The sequence below is a fragment of the Cavia porcellus genome, unplaced genomic scaffold (genome assembly GCF_034190915.1).
Source record: "Cavia porcellus strain 051 isolate PalLab524CR breed Dunkin Hartley unplaced genomic scaffold, mCavPor4.1 scaffold_22, whole genome shotgun sequence".
Lineage (NCBI taxonomy): Eukaryota > Metazoa > Chordata > Mammalia > Rodentia > Caviidae > Cavia > Cavia porcellus.
The window spans coordinates 60,836,994-60,859,468 of NW_026947505.1; the positions used below are offsets into that span (position 1 = coordinate 60,836,994).

The following is a 22,475-nucleotide window of genomic DNA, read 5'->3' on the forward strand; positions in this document are numbered from 1 at the left end:
CTTAGTGACCTAACCTGCGGAGTTGTGGGATTGCATGGCAGTGTGAACGCATGCCAGGTTTGCCTGCACCTCTCAGGATAGTGTGCTTGGGTGTGGGTGTGAGGTGCCTGTGGGCTTCTATTGTTATTTAAGGGTGGAACCATCCCAGTGAGCTCAGCTGAGTGCAACATAGTTGATTTAATGGTAGAATGATTTATCTGTCAGCGTCTGGCTCACATGGGAACCAGGCTGCCAAAGTGAGTCCAGGCATAACCTGCCAGTGACTGATGGAAGCATGGGCCGGCCTCAGGAGCTGACTTACATGTACTTTCCCTGCTGCTTCTTGGGCCTGTGTTGTGAGATGGGTGAGGCTAAGCGTGTGTTATTTCTCAAGGCCAGCACTTCTGAGTCTAGGCTGCTTTACTGCTCATGGGGCCACAGCAAGATGCACAGACCTGCTTGGTTGCTTCCCTCAGCCTCTATGTGCTGAGTCACTCAGAAGGGCTGTCTCGCTATTTTCTTGATTTTGGGGGGACAGTTTTCACCATACAAATCCTGTACCTACTTTGATATATTTAAAACTAAACTTTTAAAAAAGATTCTTTTATTTCTAGTATGCCTATTTTTAAATGTAGATCCAAGTGTATATCTGGTATCATCTTTATTATACCTCACATATTTCCTTTAATATTTCCTTTTTTTTGAGACAGGGTCTCCTATGCAGTTCAGGCTGCCTTGGTCTCACTTTGTAGCCCAGGCTGGTCTTGAATTCGCATCGATCCTCCTGCCTCAGCCTTCCAAGTGCTGGGATTGCAGGCATGAACCACCATGCCCAGCCCCTTTAATATTTCTTGTTATTGGCCATCTTGCAGTGAAATCTTTTAATTTTTTTGTTTGTGCCCTCTATTTTGAATGATACTTCATCTGCTGTATAAGTCTCAGTTGGCAGATTTTTGAGAGTTTAGATGTTTTTTATTTGTTTTGTACAGTAAAGATATAACCTCATTTTCTTTTGTTTTCTGTTTTTGATTGTTTTCTTAATTAGAAGTTTGCTGTAACTTTAAGAAACCTTCTTATTCTCATTTTATTGTGTGTATCCATCTCTTTCGTCAGGGTCCATTAAAATTTTGTCATTGCTTGTGTTTTTTTCCAAGTTTGATAATCATATGCTTTATTATTTTTAATTAGCTTTTTGACATGTTCTTGGTCTTATTGCTTTATGTGTATCATTGGTTGTGCAGGATTCTTAGTAATTACTGTTCGAATATACTTTTTGCCTTTTCTGAGTTTCCAATTACATGTGTGCTGGAACCTTGATATTTATCCCACAACTGTTGAATGTATTGTTCTGTTTTTCCTCTTTCTTCTCCTTACTTTTCAGTTATGGTAATTCCTTTTGAGTTGTCAAGAAGTGCCCTAATTCTCCCTTCAGTTTTATTAAATCTTTTGATGATCTCATAGAAGACACAATTCATCTCTTAGTAAGGTTCTTATTTCTTCCATTTCTGTATCATTCTTATAGCTTTTATCTCTGCTAAAATTTCTCATTGTGTCTTGCATAATGACTATCTTTTCTGTAGTAATTATAATTATAAATTCTCTTCCTGACGATTCTAAAATTGTTTCGTATACAAATCTAGTTTTATTGAATTTTATTTGGCTTTTCATTTGGTTGTTTTATTACTTTGACTTTTTTTGTTGTTGAAAGCATATAACCTAAATAGTACAGTGACTATACATTTATGTTTAAAAATGGGCTTGCCTTTCTTTCTGTTAGATCTTCAGTCTGACATGTATTTGAGGTATTTGAAAATAACATTGAATTTCTTATATAGCAGAGAATATATCTAAGCCCAAGCTTTTTGGCTTGTCTGGACCAGTTTAAGAGGAATTATCTCGGGCTTTATGTAAAATTATAATATAGTCTATATTATATGAAAATAAAGTTTTATTATGCATATATATGGCAAAGCTTTCCTTTTTTAGTGTTTAATTTATTATGAAATATATGAGTTCCAATTTAATAGTTAAGTAAGAAAACTTTTTACATACTTAATAACAATACTTAACCACTTAATAATAAAGAGCCATCTTCACAGACATACACACACAGGTAGGTTGAAATAATATTATCAGTAATCCCTGCTTTTTACTTGCCAAATTGCACAAGCTCATGTGTCTGCAACCTGTGTTGGATAAATGCAGGTTTTGATCAGTAGAGTTTAGCACTGCCCCGCACTCTCCATTAGTAACATTCCACTGTTGTCCATGAGTACACACACAGCAGTATTATGGAAAAGGGTTGCTAAAAGATCACCTAATCATATTAAAAGATTATGATCTTCTTGGTCCACATTGCTAGCTATTCAGGGCCCTACCCTATAAGTTGCATATACCTTTTTTGTATGTTTTAAGTTATTAACTTTTTGACCATACACTATATTATTTTTATAACGTGTTATTTGTGATTACCTTTTTGGGGTTCTTATTTTGCAATGTATTCTCTCATTTATACTTTCTAAGACGTGGATTATGAACTGAATTTTTAACCATTTAATTGTGTAGAAATTTAAGCAAAAATAATTAATATTTGGATAAACACCACAGGTTTTATCCAGTGATAAAAATTGAACTTGATTCTCCAGACCTACCCTGATTTTATAGTTTATTCCTGTTACTCTGTTTGCATGCATTATTTACTGAAAAATTATTGTGTATCAATTATATTTAAGGTTGAGTGGCAAATGCTGTAGAAGAATTTCATGAGTAATACATGATTTTTTTTTTTTTTGTATCATAATGTTCTGATATCCCGAGAAATGACAGAAGAATATCCAAGCTCACTAAGCAATTGGAATGGTAGAAATACAGAGTAATTGCCTTTATTTATTAATGAGATGCAGTTGACTTTTTTTTTTCTTGGTACCAGGGATTGAGCTTAAGACCTTGCGCTTACCAAACAGGCACTTACACCACTGAGTTAAATCCCCAGCCCCAGTTGGCTTATTTTAAAGAAACCTTTGTAGTTGTTTTGAAGGATTCACTATATTTGTAAATGATCCAAGAGGAATCATTATTGTTTTAATTTTCAAGAGTATATATAATCAGAATTGATATGTGCCACAGTCAAAAAGACATTGCATAAATATAAGTTGCATCATGTACTGTATGAGGATAAAATTAAATGTATGAAATTCATAATTGATGTAATAAAAACTGAGCAAAAACAGAGAAAAAGGAACATTGTTCCCAAGCCTTAGACCATACCTATAAAACGCTGAAAAAGAAAAAAAAACACTTGACACTAGAGAAAAAGAAAAATAACTAGATAATACTGAGGTGGTTAGTATATTAGGGAAATCAGAGTAATTAGGCAGTGCTGTCCGGTTGCATTTTCTGTCATGATAAAAATATTCTATATATGTACTGTCCAATAAGTAAATAATAGCCATATGTAGCTTTTGAGTAACGGAAATTGTATTAGTGGACTGAGCATGAGAATTTTTTAATTTACATGACAAGTGGTTATCATGTTGGACAGCACAGTCTAGGCTGTACTGAAGCTGAAGAAAAACAGCAGTATAAGGTGGAGACTTAGTATTAAAGCACACAAAATCACCGTGTGTGTGGTAGTTATGTAGTGGAGGAAGAGAACAAAATGTGAGGAAAGCACAAAGAGGAAGCACCATTTGCTGAACATGGTAGTCTTGGTAATGAAATTTCGTTGTTGCTCATGCTTGGAATATATTCTGTAAAGTAAGAGTTACCTATATTTTGTTGAAGCTACAGAAGGAGGGCATGATGAGCCACTTAAACACATGCTCAAAGCCCACACTTGTTCCATCATGTATACTACCAGGTTTCTGAGAAAGAGAGAGAGGCAGAGAGAGAGAGACAGACAGAGACAGAGAGAGAGAGAGAGAGAGAGACCAGCCGACCAAGCAGGCATGGTGATGCACACCTGTATCTCCAACATACTCAGAGGCTGAGGCAAAAAGGATCACAATTTCAAACATGGACTGGGCAGTTTAGTAACATAGCAAGAACCTGTCTTTAAAATAAATGAATAAGACAAAAGAGTAGTAGTTGAATTTGGAAAAGGGCCAAAGTAACAGTTTTCAAGAATGTTTTAAATAATGCTTATCTTTTTATCCTGTACACTAAAAAGATGTCTTTAAAAGTGTGTATTAATACATGAAAATTGTATATGCTCATTTTGATTGTCTTTTATGATTGACTGATTCTTGTCCATTTCCTTATGGTCTGGATTATCTTTGTTTGTATATAATTCATTGTTCTTTAAGATACTTTTTGCAAATAATTTGAAGCTCAGTAAGAAGTTACCTTCCTCCTAGAATATTTGCTTTTGCTTTTGGCTGGTAACTATTGAAAATAGTTACTCAAAAGCTACATATGGCTCTTATTAACTTTAGTTTAATGCTTTGGACTACATAAAAATTGTGAAATTGGGTCATGTTTCACTGGTGTTAAGGGCCAGCTTGCTTTTGCCAGTTACGTGTGTAGAACACTGACTTCTTTGCTCACTCACTTTTCTCGACTCACGTGCTCTTTTCAGCTTGGCTAGATAATATCCTACTTTCTTTACCTTCAAGAAATCCTTATCTCTTGTGATTTGTTTAATAATAATCATAGAGAGTGTTGGTTTACTATGAAACCAGTTTCTAAGAATTTTTCCACTGTATTTAGAAACAGGAGTCTCATTTCTAATTTTATAGAAAAATGCTTTGCTCATAATGTTCACATATATCATGGTACAATCTTTGTATTAGGTGTTCTTTATTGTTTTATTTCATATTTCTTGTATTGATTTTTTGCAAAACAATAAATTTCTTTTTGGTCACATTGATAAAATTTTTATTGTCACTCTTCATTAATGATATTACAAGCTGGGTTAGTGGGCATCTCAATTTCCAGGTATTGCGGGGCTAAGCTTGAGCAGTTTTCTCCTGCACCTACTCATGAACTTCTTTGTATTCTGCCATCCTTCTTTGCCATCCAGAGCTTCCATCTAGCACCATATATCCTAAGTTCTTTTTTTTTTTTTAATCTTTCATGTTCTTTCTATTTTTGTTTTCAGAATGGGTAGAGGACATAGTCATTTTTTTTTTCCTGTTGATTTGAATAAACATCCTGTCTCATTCCTCTGGATAGAACTTCTATACGTAGTGTGGCCTCCAAAAAATTTAAGTCTTAAAACTCAGGTCTCTGGCAATTTCTAAACTTCCTAATATATACTAATTTCCATCATCTTTTTTTAGTACCATTATTTTTATCTCTGTGTTTAAAAAATTCTGTAGATTTATTTATAAATTAGTGCCATTTTTCTAGTAGCACCTCATTTCTCTCTAAGTTTTGAATTAGTTGCTCCAAAAGTTCTCCTCTCCATTTAGTTATTTCTATGAATACGGAGATGTTTCTTTTACTTGTATAGTGTTTCACTACAAAAGTAATTAAATACTGGAGTGAAAAACTATAATTATTTTAATTCTAATAAATGTTCTGTTAAAAGATATTATGGACAACACAAAAAATGAGCACATGAATGTTTATTAAAGCTTTACTCATAATTGAGAAAAGATTTGCAGTAGCCACGATGTTCTTCAGTTGGGAAATGGATACATATGGTACAATCAATATTATGCAGCAGTAAAAATAAATGAACTGTCAAGCCATAAAGAGACATATATGAAGGAACCTGAAAGGCAAATTGCTAAGTGAATGAAGCCAGTGAGGAAATCTACATACATTATGATTCTAAATGTATGACATTCTGGAAAAGGCAAACTTATAAAGACCATAAAAAGATCAGTTATTGCCGGAGGTGAGGAGAGAGGAGGAAGGAATTGATGGAATACAGAATTTATAGTAAAACTAATCTAATACTGTAATGGTGAGCATATGGTATTATACGTTTGTCAAAATATACAAAACTCTACGGCACAAACAGTAAACCCTAAAGTAGGATCTTTAATTAATAGTAATTAGTATTGGTTGATCATTTATAAAATATAATACAAGATATCAGATACAAGATGTTAAAAGAGGAAAACTAAGGAATGTTGGGGACTGGCAGGAGATAGTATATGAGAATTTACCTTTCTTTGCTTCCTTGTGTAAGCCTAAAACTTATTCTGAAAACTAAAGTCAATGTAAAAAAAATTGATTCTTAATAAAATGTTCATAAATATTGGCTAAACTAATCAAAATAATTTTACAGTCTGACAATGTAATAAAACAGTTTTGAATATGTATGTTTCTTTTTCATTGTTACTGATTTAGGAATTTTCTGCTTTTTTAAGAATACTAGTGGTCATTTTTGTTCTTGTCTCTTTTTTCTTTGGTTTTTGACTTTGCCACTTAGGTGTACTTGCGCTGTCTTGGTACCCACCTGATTCAAGTGATGAGAATGGAGAACCTACTGATAACTTGGTACCAACTATTTTGGATAAGGCTCATAAATACAATCTAAAGGTATTAAATTTATTTTCAACCTATATATAATTTAACTCTTTGCAATAAGTGTATAGTAATAACAATTTTTGAATGATCATTTAATTATGAAAAAATGACAAAATATATTTCATGAAGAAAATTTCTAGTCTGTGCTTTAAACTTTATACAAATTATGTTTTAGAGAGCTCTTATTCTTTCTAACCATTTGATATAAATTAATCTATTATTTATTTCAGTAGAAAAGGTGTTGAAAGTTTCTTTTGTAAAGATAATGTAGAAATTAATGAAGATTTATATCTAAATAGCTTAGATGTCAAAGACCTGCTTTAAATTATTAATCATATGACTTATACATCTTTATAAAGTAGTTAAAACCTAGACCACTACTTAGGCAGTTTTTAAAATCTGGTTTTCATTTAAACCATCTGTATAATATATTTATATACACTTGTGTACATTTAGAATATAGGTAAAATTCTAAAGACAGTTATAAAGATCAAGTTTATTCTACTCATTTATTAGAGTATATTACAAATGAAGCAAGATAAGGTACAGTGTAAGATTTTATTGATTTTTTAGATAGTTCATGGAAACAAACAGGATTGATGATTAAATAGTTTCAAATAGTACGACAAAAGAAATTTTATACTGCCTAATGAAAGTAAGCATTGTTTTTAAAATCCACGGATACTTTTTAAAAATTGATTATGTGTAGGTAACAACATTATTCTTAATAAATTCATAAAATTATAGTCAGTCTACATTATATGACTTTCAATACTACTGAAAGTCATAAAAACAAAACTACTTAAAAAGTGTAAAACTGTTCAAAACTTAAATTATATCATAATTAGAAATAACACTTTTTTTAAAGAAAAAAACTTAAAAATGATACAAAAATAAATAGCACTGAAATTGTATTATTGATACCAATGGGACATTCATCATAAAGAACAAGGAATTGGTAAATATGAAGAACAAAAATAATTAAAACTGGATTAAATTGCAGATGCCTGTAATTCCTTTTACTCTGGAGGCTGAGTTAGGAGGATTATGAGGCCAGCCTATTGAAGATAGCAAGACCCAGTATTAAAGAAAAACAAAAAACTAAAACAACAACAATGAAAAGACCACTGTATATAAGTTGAATGATCTGAGGGAAAGAAATTCCATTATAGAATTTTCAGTCTTCTTTTTTAACCTAATCTTGCAAATGACATGTTATCACTTCTGCCCCATCCATTGATTTATCTGCTGACAAACCAGCCCTAGCAAAATATGGGAGAGAAATGCATAGATTGTGAAAACCAAGAGGTAGGGATCAGTGGGGGCTATCCTGGAGATGCAGTAACAGAAATCCTTTTAATTAATTCGATAAAACAGTGCCATTCTTTATTCAGAGCTAAGTAATAACAAGAAAGAGACTTTATAGTCATCTCGCTAATGAAAATACATACAGGATACCTAAAGAAAATGTGGATAAGATTATTTATTGATCTAAGAATGGTTCCAAGAGTAAGACATTTAAATCTCTATATCTGAATTTTCCTCTATTCAAATGTGTCTCCACCACTTGGATTTATATGTAACTCTCATGCCTTAGTTCCTGAGTTTTTGAAATAGAAATGATAACAGATTCTACCTAATATAGTGGCATTAAAGATTACATAAAGTAATATGTGCAAATAATTTTAAGATCAATATCTGGCATGGAGTAAGCACCATGTAAGTGTTAAGTAAATAAATTTTTGTTGACTTTATAAAAGCTTAGGCATCTTATTGGTATTATAAATTTGAGCAGTAATACGAACTAGTAATAACACACTTAAGCTCTTGAATCAATAAACTTTAACTCAATAAAAAATATATTTTATAGATTATACTATACAACATTACTCTTGGAAAAAGTGGTGGTATCAGTCTTTTGACTAAGACCAATTAAGAGTGACATCTCAAATCAGTATTATTTTGTACTATTATGGATACTTAAAATAATTTGACTAAAAATATTGAAAAGTTTTATATAATGATCATTCTTTGCAAATGATATGTACAAAAACCCAAAAAAAATTTCCTAAAAGCTGTTATGAAGAATGAATTCAGTAAAATGGTTGGAATAAAAAGAAATGCAATTCAGGAGAGTACCTTAAATAAGAGACAGAATGAGGAAAAATACATTGAAAATAAAATCAGTGGACGTACAGAGAATCCTCAATGGATTATTGGAGCAAATGGAATATGTGCATGAAAACAGAAACATGAACTTGATGACTAGATTCAAAGTTGCAGAAATGGCCATTCTCTCAAACATTTGCTTTTCTTTTATTTAATATAATTTATTGATTTCATATAATGCCACTTAAAATTTTAGTGAGAGTGTGAATACTAAATTTGGCAAGATAATCCTGAAGCCTATAAATATATAGGCATAAATTTTAAAAATTTATTAATAAAGGGAAAGCATGTTTTTCCAGATAATGAAAAGTGTAAGGTGTAGAAATTAGTGGATAGCATTAGCATCTGTGAAGAAATCAGTGTCATATAATATAATTGAGCCCAGAGATAAGGCACTTCATATTGAAATCTAAAATGTAATTCAAGAGTGATTTATAATTCGGTATAAAAGTGTAAAATGAATATATTCTTCATCTTATCCTCTTGGTACTGTTTTGTTTTATTTGTGCGTTATTTACTCTTGTTCCTTATGCATGGGCAATCAGATTTCAAGTTTAATCACTCTTGTTTTCAGTTTGCTCATGCATCTTTAAGCTTATTCTTATTTTTCAATGCAATTTGTAAATCTTTAATGAGAACGTGAATTGTAGTGTTTTTAACTAGAGACTATTTACTCTGAGTTCTCACATTAGTACCACTCTTTTCTGTATAAATTCTTATAGATTATATATCCTAATGAAAGATAGTCTAGTGTTTGCAGTACTGGTAAACCCTGTAAGCGACAAATCACTATTGAATTATTCATTTCAAATTAAAATGAAAATTCAGCTTTTCTTTTTATTCAGATACTTGTTTTTATTAGTATATGTTTGCACTACAAAATGACACGATTCATCATGGGGAGTTGGTACATGTACATAATTCATCTTTCTTTTTGCAGCTTAAATATTCAGTAGTTTTGGAGGAGTAGAAATGAACCTCTAAGAAAGGTTAAAAAGGCAAGTCTGTTGTATTATTGTAGAAATGAACCTCTAGAGGTAGGACCATTGTATTATTGCTTTCTGTAGAGCTGGCTCTTACTTCTTTTATAATCCTGAAACTCTTAATGCAGCATCTCTCTGACTGACTGGCAAGAGCTGTTACGTGCCGTGTGCATCAGTGCCATTCATGTTTTCATTGACATTTGAAATCAGGCCTCCTGGTAACTGGCACCAGATCTGAGGCTGAATATCTGTTTAACTTCTGCAAAATAAATGCCATAACCACTGTTCTGTCCAAGTTTTGCAGTAAACCTGAGAGATGGAAGCTCAAAAAAATGGCAATTTTAGCATTTTGAAGGGTTATGGGAAAGTGAAAATGTCTGATTTGTGAAGATAGATTGACTTTTAGCCTACTTAAAGCTTCTCTGTGTAAGGACAGTATGTAAGAAAATGAATTCAGCCACTAGTTTTCTGTGAAGTGCTACTGCCACTTTCTCTGTGCTAACATTCTCAATAAGATTTTCATGTTTAATGACCAGAAAAATTTAAAACTTGATAATGTTTTCCACAATTTTTAAAGTAATTTGTTGGCCTGTCTCTGCTAAATAAAAATATACCCTTTACTAGTAATTTTTTATTGTAATACAATATCTGAGGCTAGATAACTTTATGAAGAAATTAGGTTGATATAAGTCATAGTTTTAGCAGTTCAAAGGCATGGCTCTGGCTTCTGCCTGACCCTAGTGAAGGTACCATGGTTGATGGCATCTTGATTCTATGAGTTTGAGTGAAAGAGAAATTCAGTTGACTAACAGGAAGTCAGGCAGGAGAGGAGGAACCAAATTTGTTTCCTCTGACAACCCTCACATGAAAAGTAACCAAAGTTTCCCACGACAGCTACCTTGGTTCCTTCCAAGGGCTGCACTCACAGCCAGAATTAATGACCTCCCACTAATTTATACCTCTTATGGACCCACCATCTCTCAGATTGGCACAGATTTTCAAGAAATCACTTTCAGCCATAACCAAACCAGAACCACCATATTGTAGCTTGTCTCTACCTAGGCAGCTCTGGGATCTATATATATATATATATATATATATATATATATATATATATATATATGTAATATATAGATCCCATATATATATATTGCATATGTAGTATATATGGGATCTATATATAATAAATATAATTTATATATAATATAATTTATATATATATATCATATAATATATAAATATGTAGATTATATATTTTACATATATATATAATATATATATTTTACCTTTTATTTGTAAAATGACAAACCATAGATGGTTTTATGTATTGAATTTTGCTGTGATTTTGTTATTTTATTGTTGTGGAACAATGATTTAAGAGAAGAACAATTCTACAAGTAATAATACATCTTATTTTTATGAAGGATAGAAAATTTTGCTTTTGTTTACTAATAGTAGAAAATATTGTGGTACCTCATTTATGAACATAGTTTATGATTTTGGGGAAGGTGGCTGCATTTGTGATTTTTGGGGAAGATAGATGGCTGCAGTTACATTTGTCACAGTATGGACTTTGAGAACAGAAACAAAATCTTACTGAAGGTTTTTATTTGTGAACCAAATTGTTTGCAAATAGAAGCATTGGTGAACTCTGCTATACAATGTTAATATATTTAATTAATGATATAATACCTTAATAGAATTGTTTAAGTTGCTAAGGCAATGTGGTGAGTAATGATATTGTGAGTTCTGTGCTAATAAGTTGAGACCTCCTATCACATAACCGACCATATATCTAAAACATTAATTATAAATGCATTCATTAGTAACATGTCCTTTTTTCTTGCTAATCTTCAAAGCAAGGAAAATCATCTCCCCTTTCCCCCCAGTTTGATTAATATTTATTTTGTTACTCTCCCCAAATAGACCTTCAATTATCAATTGTGGTGCAGATTGACAGTTGTATGGTAGTTTCATTTTCATCTTTATTAGCAGGCTTCATACACTTTGATGGTTGTATTTTATTGTTTCTATTTTTTAAGATGAAAAAGGTTTTATTTTCATTTTTTTTTTGTTTAGAAATATAGAGTTTTTAGATCATGAATTTACTTCACAATTAGGCTTTTATTATAGCTCATTAGATTTGATTACATAATGTCTTAAATAGCATTAGTCACTAAGCGCTTTGTAATAGCAATTTTGATTTATGAACTTCAACTAAGAGTCACTTTTGGTGAGTGCTTTTTAAATGATGAACAAATAAGAAAAGTAAAAATATTTGATACTTGGGTTACTTGCGCTATATTACCTTTAGCAACTGTATAGTAAGAGTTCTTTTGCAAAGTATAAATAAAAAAATCAAAATTAAAAAATACAAATTATGATTTTCAAAGAGATTGATTATGCTTTTTATACTTGCCTGCGTATTTGCTGCAGCAAAGACTACAGCCTTTGTAAATGTCATGTAGCATTTTTTTTTCCGCATGACTGTGCTGCTACTTTCTTATACAACAACAGGCAGCTCCATTTTGTCTAGGACCGAGGATGACAGAAGTGTTGAGCTGATTTGAACCTGACCCACAGCCTAGAGTAGAGCGATCAAAGCTGATCCACAGATTTTATGTGCATGAAAACAAGTGTTTGTATTTGAAAGTAGTGGGAATCATGCAGTTATTTGTTACTTGGCCTCTTTTTTTTTTTTTTTTTTTTTAATTTTATTTAAAGAAAAAAGAGCAAAATAGAAAAAAGGGTAGAAGTAACACAGAATTTCAAAAAAATAAATAGTAAGAAAGCATTAGTTGATAGGTTACATATTGTTATGTTAGAAATAGTTGTTCAAGTTACAAAATTAAAGCATAAAAAATGAACATTCAAACAGTGAGACTGCAAACAGTTCTGTTCAATGATCCAACAAAACCTTAGTAATATGGTCATCTATCTTACACACTTAAACATACATGCAGTTATATCTTTTAGAGCACTTTCTTTTCCTCTTTTTTACAATAAAAATTACACATTTTGGGCTATACTATTCCTACAGTACTTTTTACTTTTTTTTGAAGAGAATAAAACCAAATGTGACAAAACAAAATAGAGTCACTAAAAACAAAATAATGGACATAGTACATGTAAAAACAAAAAAGGTGATCAGCAGTGGTTACCATAATGCCTCTTGCTATCTTCAAAAGAATTGCCCATGTTGTTAGGTGTAATAAAATTGAATAAAACAGTACAGAACAAAAAACCAATAAAAATGAAGCATTGGAGACATTTTTGGACTTCAAAAGAAGCTAATAGTCAGACCAGAATGGGTATCATAGTAAATGTTACTGTCTTCAAAGTAGTTGTCTGTCTCTCAGACTTGATACTATCAAATGAAACAGAATAGAGTAAATCAGTCAAACAAGACAGTGAAAGCAATACAGGGTTTCAAATCAAGTTAATAGGAAATAAAAAATGGTTACCATAATATATCCTGCTATGTTTGGAATAACTGGCCATGCCATCAAATCTAAGAAGACAAACTGGAACAGAATAAAACCAAACTAAACAGAACGATGAAACAATATAGGTTTCAAGCCAGGCGTGATGACTCACGCCTGTAATCCCTGCCTTGGGAGGCTGAGGCAGAAGGATCATTGTGAGTTCGAGACCAGCCTAGGCTACAAAGTGAGCTCAAGGCCAGCCTGAACTGCATAGTGAGATCCTGTCTCAAACAACAACAACAACAAAAAACCAAAAACAATGTGGGTTTCAAATCATGATACAAGATTACCAGTGTCCTCTGCCTTCCCTTTTTAGACAGTTCCTCCATTTTCACTTTCACAGAGTGCATTGTACATTTTGCATCCCACTAACCCCTTTAGTTTTTAGATTAGGGAAGCAGCCTGCTTATAGCGTAAGTGATTCTGAACCTTTTTATCACTGAGCATGATCTTGAGTTGTATCCATTTACCTACAAGAGCCTCAATGTTTTCTTTCTTTATAGCTTTAGTTTTCCATTGTATAACAGTGTTATGGCTTTCTAGCCAATCTGCAGCTGATGAGCAAGCTGTCCCCACTTGTATCTGGTTCTCTGTCACACAGAACATTGTTTTTCTCATCTTTGACTTTCAGTCTATAAATCCTGTTTCAGGTTAATTGTATTTCTTATATACAGCCTATTGATAGATCCTATCTCCTGATCCACTCTGCCAGTGTTTCTTTTTATTGGCGAGTCGAGGCCATCTTTACTAGTGATTATAGCCAACCTTCTCTGCTGAATCTCTGCCATGTTATTTTTCTATCGTTGGTTGTCTTACTTTCTCCCTTATTCCACTGGTTGCCCCATTCAGTGAGCCCCCTTTGCCATTGTTCCTAAAACTATGGCCTTTTCTCTCTCTCTAGAATGTATTTCAGTATTTGTTTGTATTGGTTTGGAGGTCATGAACTCCCCCAGTTCCTCTTTGTCATGGAAATACCTTGTTTTTCCATTAATTTTGAGAGACAGGTTTGCAGGATACATCAGTCTGGGTTGGAGGTTATTTTCCTTCTGGACTTGGAATACCTCACTCCAAGCTTTTCTTGATTTGATGGTTTGTGTCAAGAAGTCTGTTGTGATTTTGATGGGTTTTCCTGTATAGGTGATCTGTTTCTTTTCTCTGCCTGCTTTTAATACTCCATTCTTGTGTTGCACTTCTGGGATCTTGATTATTATATGTCTGGGTGTAGATATATTTTGGTTATAGCTGACTGAAGTTATGTATGCCTCATATATCTGAATATCATTTTTTTTTCCTGTTCTTGAAAAGTTCTCTTTAATTATTTCTATAAATAGCCTTTGTATTTCATTTGTGTTTACCCCTGCTTTTTCACTCACATTTTTTATTCTTAAGTTATAGATCCTCTTGTCATCTTGTAGCCTTTGTATTGTTACCTCCTAGTTCCTTGTTTTTAAAAGATGTTTCCTTTCACGATCACCAAGCTGCCAACCTGTCTTGAAGGTTTAGTCAGTCTATCTTTAGTTTCTTTCAAGCAGTTTTGCCAGCTTTCAATGGAGTTTTTAATTTCCTGGTAGTCTCTTTCAATCTGTTTCATGTATTCTATATCTTTTTATATTCTTCATTGAAGGTTTCCCTCCTTTTTCTGTGCTCCTGCATTCTTCTATCTGTGTCTTCTTTAGAGGTGCTTAGTAATTCTTTTATTAAGTTTCTCATTTCTGCTTTTACCTGCGATAATGTTTCTAAGTTCTTTTATAGCCTCTTGAAGTTGTTTCTTTATTTCAGTTGCTGTTTCTTCAAAAACTGCAAGTGTGCAACTCCTGATCTCTCCTGTGTTTACATCTCCTGGACAAGTACTGCTTGGGTTGGAGGCCAGAGACTGCCTTTTGCTTCTTCTTGTCATTTTCCTGGTTGCTTCCAGAAAATTGGGTAGTGGTGTCCCAGTCACTTTCTGTATTGGTTGTAATTACTATGGAGTGTGTTGGCGAGGGATTTCTGCTGTTAGCTGCTTTCCGCAGTCTGCTGGTGGCCACTGGAGTGTAAGCGGGGCAGGGGTAGAGGGCTCGGGCAGGTGGCCCCTGCCTTCTGAGCAGTTGATGACAGGGAGTCTTCATCAGGTTAGTGTGAGCCAGGCAGGTGGGGTTGGTTAGGGATAGCCTTAGGAGAACCTGGGCAGTGGCTGATGGACCATGCACAGGGGTGGGACTCAGTCCAAGCAACTCCCACAGTCTGCTCTGAGTAGCAGTGGCTGAATGAAGCTGGCTGCAGTTCTGTCTCCAGGCTTATCCTGCCCAACTCCAAAATGGAGTCCCACACACTCACCTCCAGCCAGTGCAGTTTTCTGGTGTTCTGCTCCCGTCCTCTGCCACGTCTCCCTACCAAGGCCTTTGGGCTTGCTAGCCACCAGCTTCACTGTGCCCATGTATCTCCGGGTTCCAACAGCACTTTTGACACCATGGTTCCAGCTCCAGTGAAAGTGCCACCAGCTAAGCCCTTCTTCTGTTTAGGTTTTTTTAATTTTTTTCTCTCTGTGGGCTTCAATTTCATGTTAGTTTCTTCCTGGGTTAAAGGGACCCACTTCTTTCCTTTTTGTCTTCTCCAGAATGCTATATTCCAGCGTCTGGACTGTTTCTCTCAAAGAGGCTATTTACTGTGCTGCTTAATATTTCACCATCTTCACAGACCCCTAGTTACTCGGCATCTTTGCACCAATATGACCAAATTAAGTGAAACATCTGATAAAATCAGTTTGAATTATCAATTTTAGGATTAGAGGAAAAACAGTCAACTCACCTAATAGTTGTCATCTTGCATTTTAATAAATTTAGTATTTTAAAGTTTTTGTTGTGGTTTGTTTTGTCTTTCTGAGACAGGGTGACACTATGCAGTTCAAGCAGGCCTTGAACTCACTTTGTAGCCCAACCTGGTCTCCAGTTATCAGTAGTCTTGCTGCCTCAGCCTCCCAAGTGCTGGGATTACAGGCGCATGCCAGTACGCCCAGCTAAAGTAGTTTTTCTATTTTATGTGTAAGTCAAATATCTGCTAGTGTTGCTTTGTATGCATCCAGTATTATTTGCATATGATTCTAGTACTATGATTATATCTCCTTTTCAGCCTTATGCATTTCTTACCATGTGAATCTTATACAGTATGTCTGTGATTCTTTTTAAAATGATTCCATTGAAGCATTACCTATGATTTTTTTCTTTTTTCATTTTTAAATGAATGTGAATTTTCAGTGCAACCTTGGTGAATGTTACCTAAATGGAGTATAAATGACAGTCCTAGAATTTCACTATTGACTAATTTTGCATAGAAATCATTCATCAATTCATTACATATGCATTCATTCAGTACCTTCAATGTGCCAGGTACTCTTTTAGATATGGTTAGTGTAAGTGTATTCCAAATGCAGGTAATATAAGAAGACATTATCTCTGCCCTTCAGGGACTTTGCAGTTTATTGAAAATCAGAGGCAAACACAAATAATTTGCAAGAAGTAAAAAGTACTATATTACAACGTTATATAGGTGTACAAAATGACTTGCCTTATTCTTGTAGCAGGAAATGAGTATGCTGGGATAAAGGTAGAGAATGGACATGTTAGAGGGGAAACACATGGACAGGTTTTTACTTTACAAAGTTCACTTTGGTTGCAGGTATAGAAAAAATACCTCACCATTCTGGAAATTCCAGCACAACATTGAATGGTAGCTCTGTTGCCCTGGGCCTTGCCAAGGGCAGCAGGTAATGACAAAAGCACATAGGTAAAACTACACCACAGCCCAACAGAGATTGGAAGCTTGAGACTCATCATGCCTTGTGAGGGCAACCTCTCACTAGCCTTTACCACGTGAATGTTCATGTCATCTCCAACTGGTGCCATCATGCAGACCAAGCATTTAACACATGGACCTTGGAGAGATACTCATCCAAATCATAGCAATAACATTATTTAAGAATATGAAAACTATGCAATTGCCAGTTTTCTTTGTGTTGAACTTAAGAAGCAAACAGCAAAGTTACTGAGAGATCTGACCACTCTAATAATGCTAACAATATACATTTTCTCTCCATATCTGTGTGTTCTGCATGTGTAGATTCAAGTGTGGATGGAAAACAAGCAGGAGAAAAAATAGTGTCTATACAGAAAATAAAAGCCCTTTGTCATTTTATTGTTACCTAAACAATGTAGCATAGTAACTATGGACATAATATTTACATTGTACTTGGTATGATAAGTTATCTAGAGATCATTTAAAATATGTAGTAAGATGAATGTGGCTTATAGGCAGATGCTGCATCACTTATATAAGGAACATGGGCATGCACAGATTTTGTTGTCTCTGAAGGTGTTGTGAAACTGCTCCCCTCCTTGGATACTGAGGAATCATTATGTACTGAAAAATTGAATTTGATCTTAGTTTTTTCCTGGCTAGCATTTTTCCAGTATCACTGGCTTTCATTTTCCAAAACAAAAGAAAGAGGATATGTTTTTACTAAATACTCTGACTTTAAAATTAATTCTGTGAAAGCTAGTAGTATCAATTAATGGAAAATACATTCTGATTCATTTAGATAATTTAGTTTTATACTGCAATGAAATAGAAGTCTCTAGTTCCATTGGTACTTCATAGATCCTGATACCTAAAAGTAAAACAGTATAAATACATTTATTTGATAATGAGATTTTCATTTGCTATTGATATGTGAAAAAATTAGGAATGAAAGTGAAAATCTTTATATTCTTTCTTTCAAAAATTATAAATAGATTGTCTCTTAAAGGTATTATCTGTAGTGTCCGTATTACTAGTTAGAAGTGGTTTGCAAAATGATTTTATTAGCCAGTTGCTTTTTCTTGATTTATGTGTAATAGCTATTTTTGATAAAAAAAAATCAAATATGTACACAGTATTTTAGTTTTAGCTACTGCTTCTACCATTGTGGTGAGACTTACAAGCCATATCATAATTTAAGAATTAGAGCCTAGTGGCACCTGCCTGTAGTCCCAGTGCTTGGGAGGTCGAGGCAGAGAATCACTGTTGCAAGTTGGAGGCCAGCCTGGGGTACATAGTTCTAGGCCTATCTGCAGAGTGAGACCCTGTCTCAAAAAAAAAAAAAAAAAAAAAAAAAAAAAAAGGACTTAGAAAATTGTTCTTTGTAGCACTAGTAGATATTGGATCACTTACTATGTTATTCACTTCATTGAAGTGTAACATTCATGCTCGCACACTTGAAAATACCTATTCATGTTTTTATTTTTATTTCAGTAACTGTTTCCTCATTGATTTTTTTTCTTTGTTTTAGGTCACTTTTCACATAGAACCCTACAGCAATCGAGATGATCAAACCATGTACAAAAATGTCAAATATATTATAGACAAGTAAGTTTCTTCTATATTTATAATTGCTATTATGTGATCCAGGGATAATTATTGCTATTTAGAATGCATGTAATATAGAAGAATATGTTTAAATAATATTTGAGAAATTTGAATGGATTATGATCTGACATTTTTAAGAAATTTAATGTTTTTTAAATGAATCTCAATTATGAGACCTATTTCTGAAATTCTCTTCAGTTCACTTTCTGCATGAATAAAGATTTGTGTTTTTACTGTTGTACAAGTTTATAAGGTTATTTATGATTTTAGTAATACTGATGTTTTAAATTATTTCTAAAATAGTATGAAAATAATTTTATCTTTTTTAAAAAAGAGATTCAGATTTTGAAATGTGAACAACTTTTATACAACTTATATCTATTTTCATTTATTAGCATAATTTAAAAAAAGAGTAATACATTTTCATTTTGTTAAAGGAATTCACTAATAATCCCTGACAGACATCATACTTGTCAGCAATTAAGGAACATTTATTATACAGAAAAATTTTATAGATTCATGTATTCATGGACTTGTATGATAGTAATCAACATTGTAAACCTGAGTATGAGATAATTAATTTCCTGTTTGGTAATATATCCAGTAACATTTTGTAATGTATAATATTAAAATGCATTTTTAATTATTATATGACTAACTTCCTGAAGGGCATGATATTGTTAAACTGCACTGATTACTTTCATTTTCAATGTGTATGAATGTCTATTTCACTTTTACTTATGTTTATATTCTAGGTATGGAAATCATCCAGCCTTTTACAGGTATAAGACAAGAACTGGGAAATCTCTTCCTGTGTTTTATGTATATGACTCTTACATCACACAGCCTGAAAAATGGGCCAATCTGTTAACCACCTCAGGGTCTCACAGTGTTCGCAATTCCCCTTATGATGGATTATTTATTGCACTTTTAGTAGAAGAAAAACATAAAAATGATATTCTTGAAAGTGGTTTTGATGGTATTTACACGTATTTTGCTACAAATGGCTTTACTTATGGCTCCTCACAGCAGAACTGGGCTAAACTAAAATTCTTTTGTGATAAACACAACTTAATGTTTATCCCAAGTGTGGGTCCAGGATACATAGATACCAGCATCCGACCCTGGAACTCTCAGAATACGCGGAACCGAGTCAATGGAAAGTATTACGAAGTCAGTTTGGATGCTGCACTTCAGACCCATCCAAGTTTAATTTCTATCACCTCTTTTAATGAGTGGCATGAAGGAACCCAGATTGAGAAAGCTGTTCCCAAAAGAACGAGTAATACAGTGTACTTAGATTACCGGCCTCATAAACCAAGCCATTATCTAGAACTAACTCGCAAGTGGTCAGAGAAATACAGTAAAGAGAGAACAACTTACGCCTTAGATGAATAGATGATGCCTGCTTCTTAAGGCCTTGATTAGATGTAGTTATCAAAGTTACCTAATTTCAAAAAATGCATTCCTTTTGTTTTTTGATTTATGGAACAATACTATCAAAATCAATATCTATTACTGTTACCTTAAAGTTTCTTTTTCTTTTTTTTTTTTTTTTTTTGTTATTGGGGATAGAACTCATGACCTTGCGCTTGCCAGGCAGGTGCTTATGCCACTGAGCTAAATCCCAGGCCCTTTTTTTGTACTTTTTTAAAGATAGTATTGTAGTATTATAGATCAAACTTGTGTAAATAACGTTGTCTGTGACATTATTTGTTCTCTTTCTGACTGAAATTGAAAATCTGCTAGGATGAAAATTTAATTTAATTTCATAGTACATAATTGCTTTTGTTACGTAAGGTAGTTACTGCACAGCTAATTCCCGTTTGGATCCTGGGCTCAAAGATGTAGGACTCTGTGTACATCTAACAAAGAAAAATAAGGCCTAAAAATATATTATAGGGATTTTGTTTCCAATTTTTTTCATTGATTCAGTTTCCTTTATTGTTTTAGTAAAGACTAGGTAACTTTCCCATAGTGATACAGTTCTCGGAAAATAATCACTTCTCAGATTTGCTGTGAATCTAAAACCACTTTAAATAATAGTCAATTATTTGTTTTAAGTTATATAGTTATATACCTTAAGCCTTACTGTGAATGATATTGTGTCAGGAAGACGCTTTTTGCAGCATGGTATGTACCATCATTTGAACATTTTTCATAAACTACTGCATGGTAGGTGTTTCGCATGTTTAGGGTTTCTGCTCCACTACGCTGTATAGTGTTCAAGATTTTAGAAACTATTGAAAGCACTTTTATAAAAGTTAATGATTGTGTCGCAACTGTTAGGAAAATGTTCGCAATTGTTAGGAAAACATTCACAATTGTTAGGAATATATGATGCACCAAATACTATTATTTTCAAGATACTTTGTCAATATCTTACTATTCAGTTATTTAGGTCTTAAAATGTAATATTCATCAGACCTTATTAGCTAAGAAAAAATGTTAATTCTATCGCTGGATTGTCTTTTAACATTTTATTTCCTACCAACAATAGCAAAGAACATGCACTCATCCTTTCAGATATTACAGACATGGAAACAAAAGCTTGTATATATTTGAAGTAATTCCTGAGAAGACAATGGTGTAAATTCTTGTATATTATAATATATATTCCCATTTATATAATGATACCCCTATTTAAAAATGTGATACATTTCACTGTATCTTTCAATTTAAAATATTTGTGATCTATAAGTATCACATTGTGTCAAATGAATCATTTGTGTGCTAGAAGTCTTTATTTTTATTTTTTCAAGATTAATTCCAAAGGTTTACTGCACCAGATGCCCAGAAAATGGATCAAAATAATACATGGATAAGTTTTAACAAAAATTTTCCAAACATTGAAATCTTTTCAACTGATTAAAAATAAAGTCCCTATCAGTTTCTCTTAATGAAGCTTAAACAGTAACAATATCCTAGAATTTTCTGTTTTTATCCACTGAAAGTCAGTCTTTAGCAACACATCCACGATGGGGCTATAATTCATGTCTCTGCTGGGAGGTGTGAACACCAGTGGTAAATACGTGACCATCCCAGGAATGACTGTACCACATCTACCACAAGCCAATGGAACAGTCAGTCATTGGGCATCACCAGTGGTTCAAGCCAGTGAGAAGATGTTCAAAACTAATAATAATAAAAGGCAGTCTTTTATTGCAATTATAGTTTTAACTATAACTACACTAAAAATATCTAATACATCTGAATATTATTTCTTAGATATTCTATTAAGAGAAGCAGGTAATGTTAACAATTATATAAATCTTATGAGTATAGATATTCAGAAAGCACTGAGATTTATTATAAAATTGCCTACCAGATGATAAAATGTATTTTTAAACACTGATTTTGAAGTAAAACATCATGTTTTTAAAAAGAAGCATGGTTGACATTAAACTGATTTATAATTTAAGAAGTTTCTATTTCTCAGAGAATAATCAGGCCACTGAAAATTACCAAAGTGCTAACAATCTGATTATTTTCTTGAGAAAGTTGTAAGGATAAATCAGTATAATGATATTTTGATATAACAAGACTTCTTCATAGGAACCAACATACACTTGTAAGCTGTGGATTTTTTATTGTTAGCCACTATATGTTACTTTAAATTGTTATAAATGTATACCTAATAATATTTTATAACATACTGTATTGTTTTGTTGTAGAAATAAATGTTTCCTGTATCAGAGATTTTATTTTCTTCATTGTGTACGTTGTATATTTGAATGTACTGTGACAGAAAATGAATTTTATGCAATAGTTCTTAGATTAAGGGAAAGTATGTATAAAGATAATGTATAAGGATCAGGTTCTCACAACATATCTTGCTCCCACCGCAGAGGTAGATAATGCCCACATTATGCCTTCCCTCTTTCTGTCCTGATTCTCCAGGACATTCCCCTAACCATTCAGCAGCAGACACATTTCAAAGTTAGATGACACAGATTCTGTATTTCTTGTAAAAAGTTATTTGTAAACCAAACATGATTGG

The 22,475-nt window shown here is 33.0% G+C and overlaps 1 protein-coding gene across 3 annotated transcripts in view; it reads left to right on the forward strand.

Moving 5' to 3' along the window:
- Positions 1-22,172, forward strand: part of Manea (mannosidase endo-alpha) — a 40,499-nt gene extending 18,327 nt beyond the window's left edge. Inside the window, exons 3-5 of one of the 3 annotated variants that reach the window (XM_013150022.3) lie at positions 6,362-6,471; positions 18,399-18,475; positions 19,231-22,172. In XM_013150022.3, the coding sequence (XP_013005476.1) occupies positions 6,362-6,471; positions 18,399-18,475; positions 19,231-19,873 (830 nt within the window). In that variant the 3' untranslated portion in view covers positions 19,874-22,172. The remainder of the gene's footprint in view (positions 1-6,361; positions 6,472-18,398; positions 18,476-19,230) is intronic. The other 2 variants (XM_063233259.1, XM_063233258.1) reach the window with 2 other exon arrangements.
- The last annotated feature ends 303 nt before the right edge of the window (positions 22,173-22,475 follow it).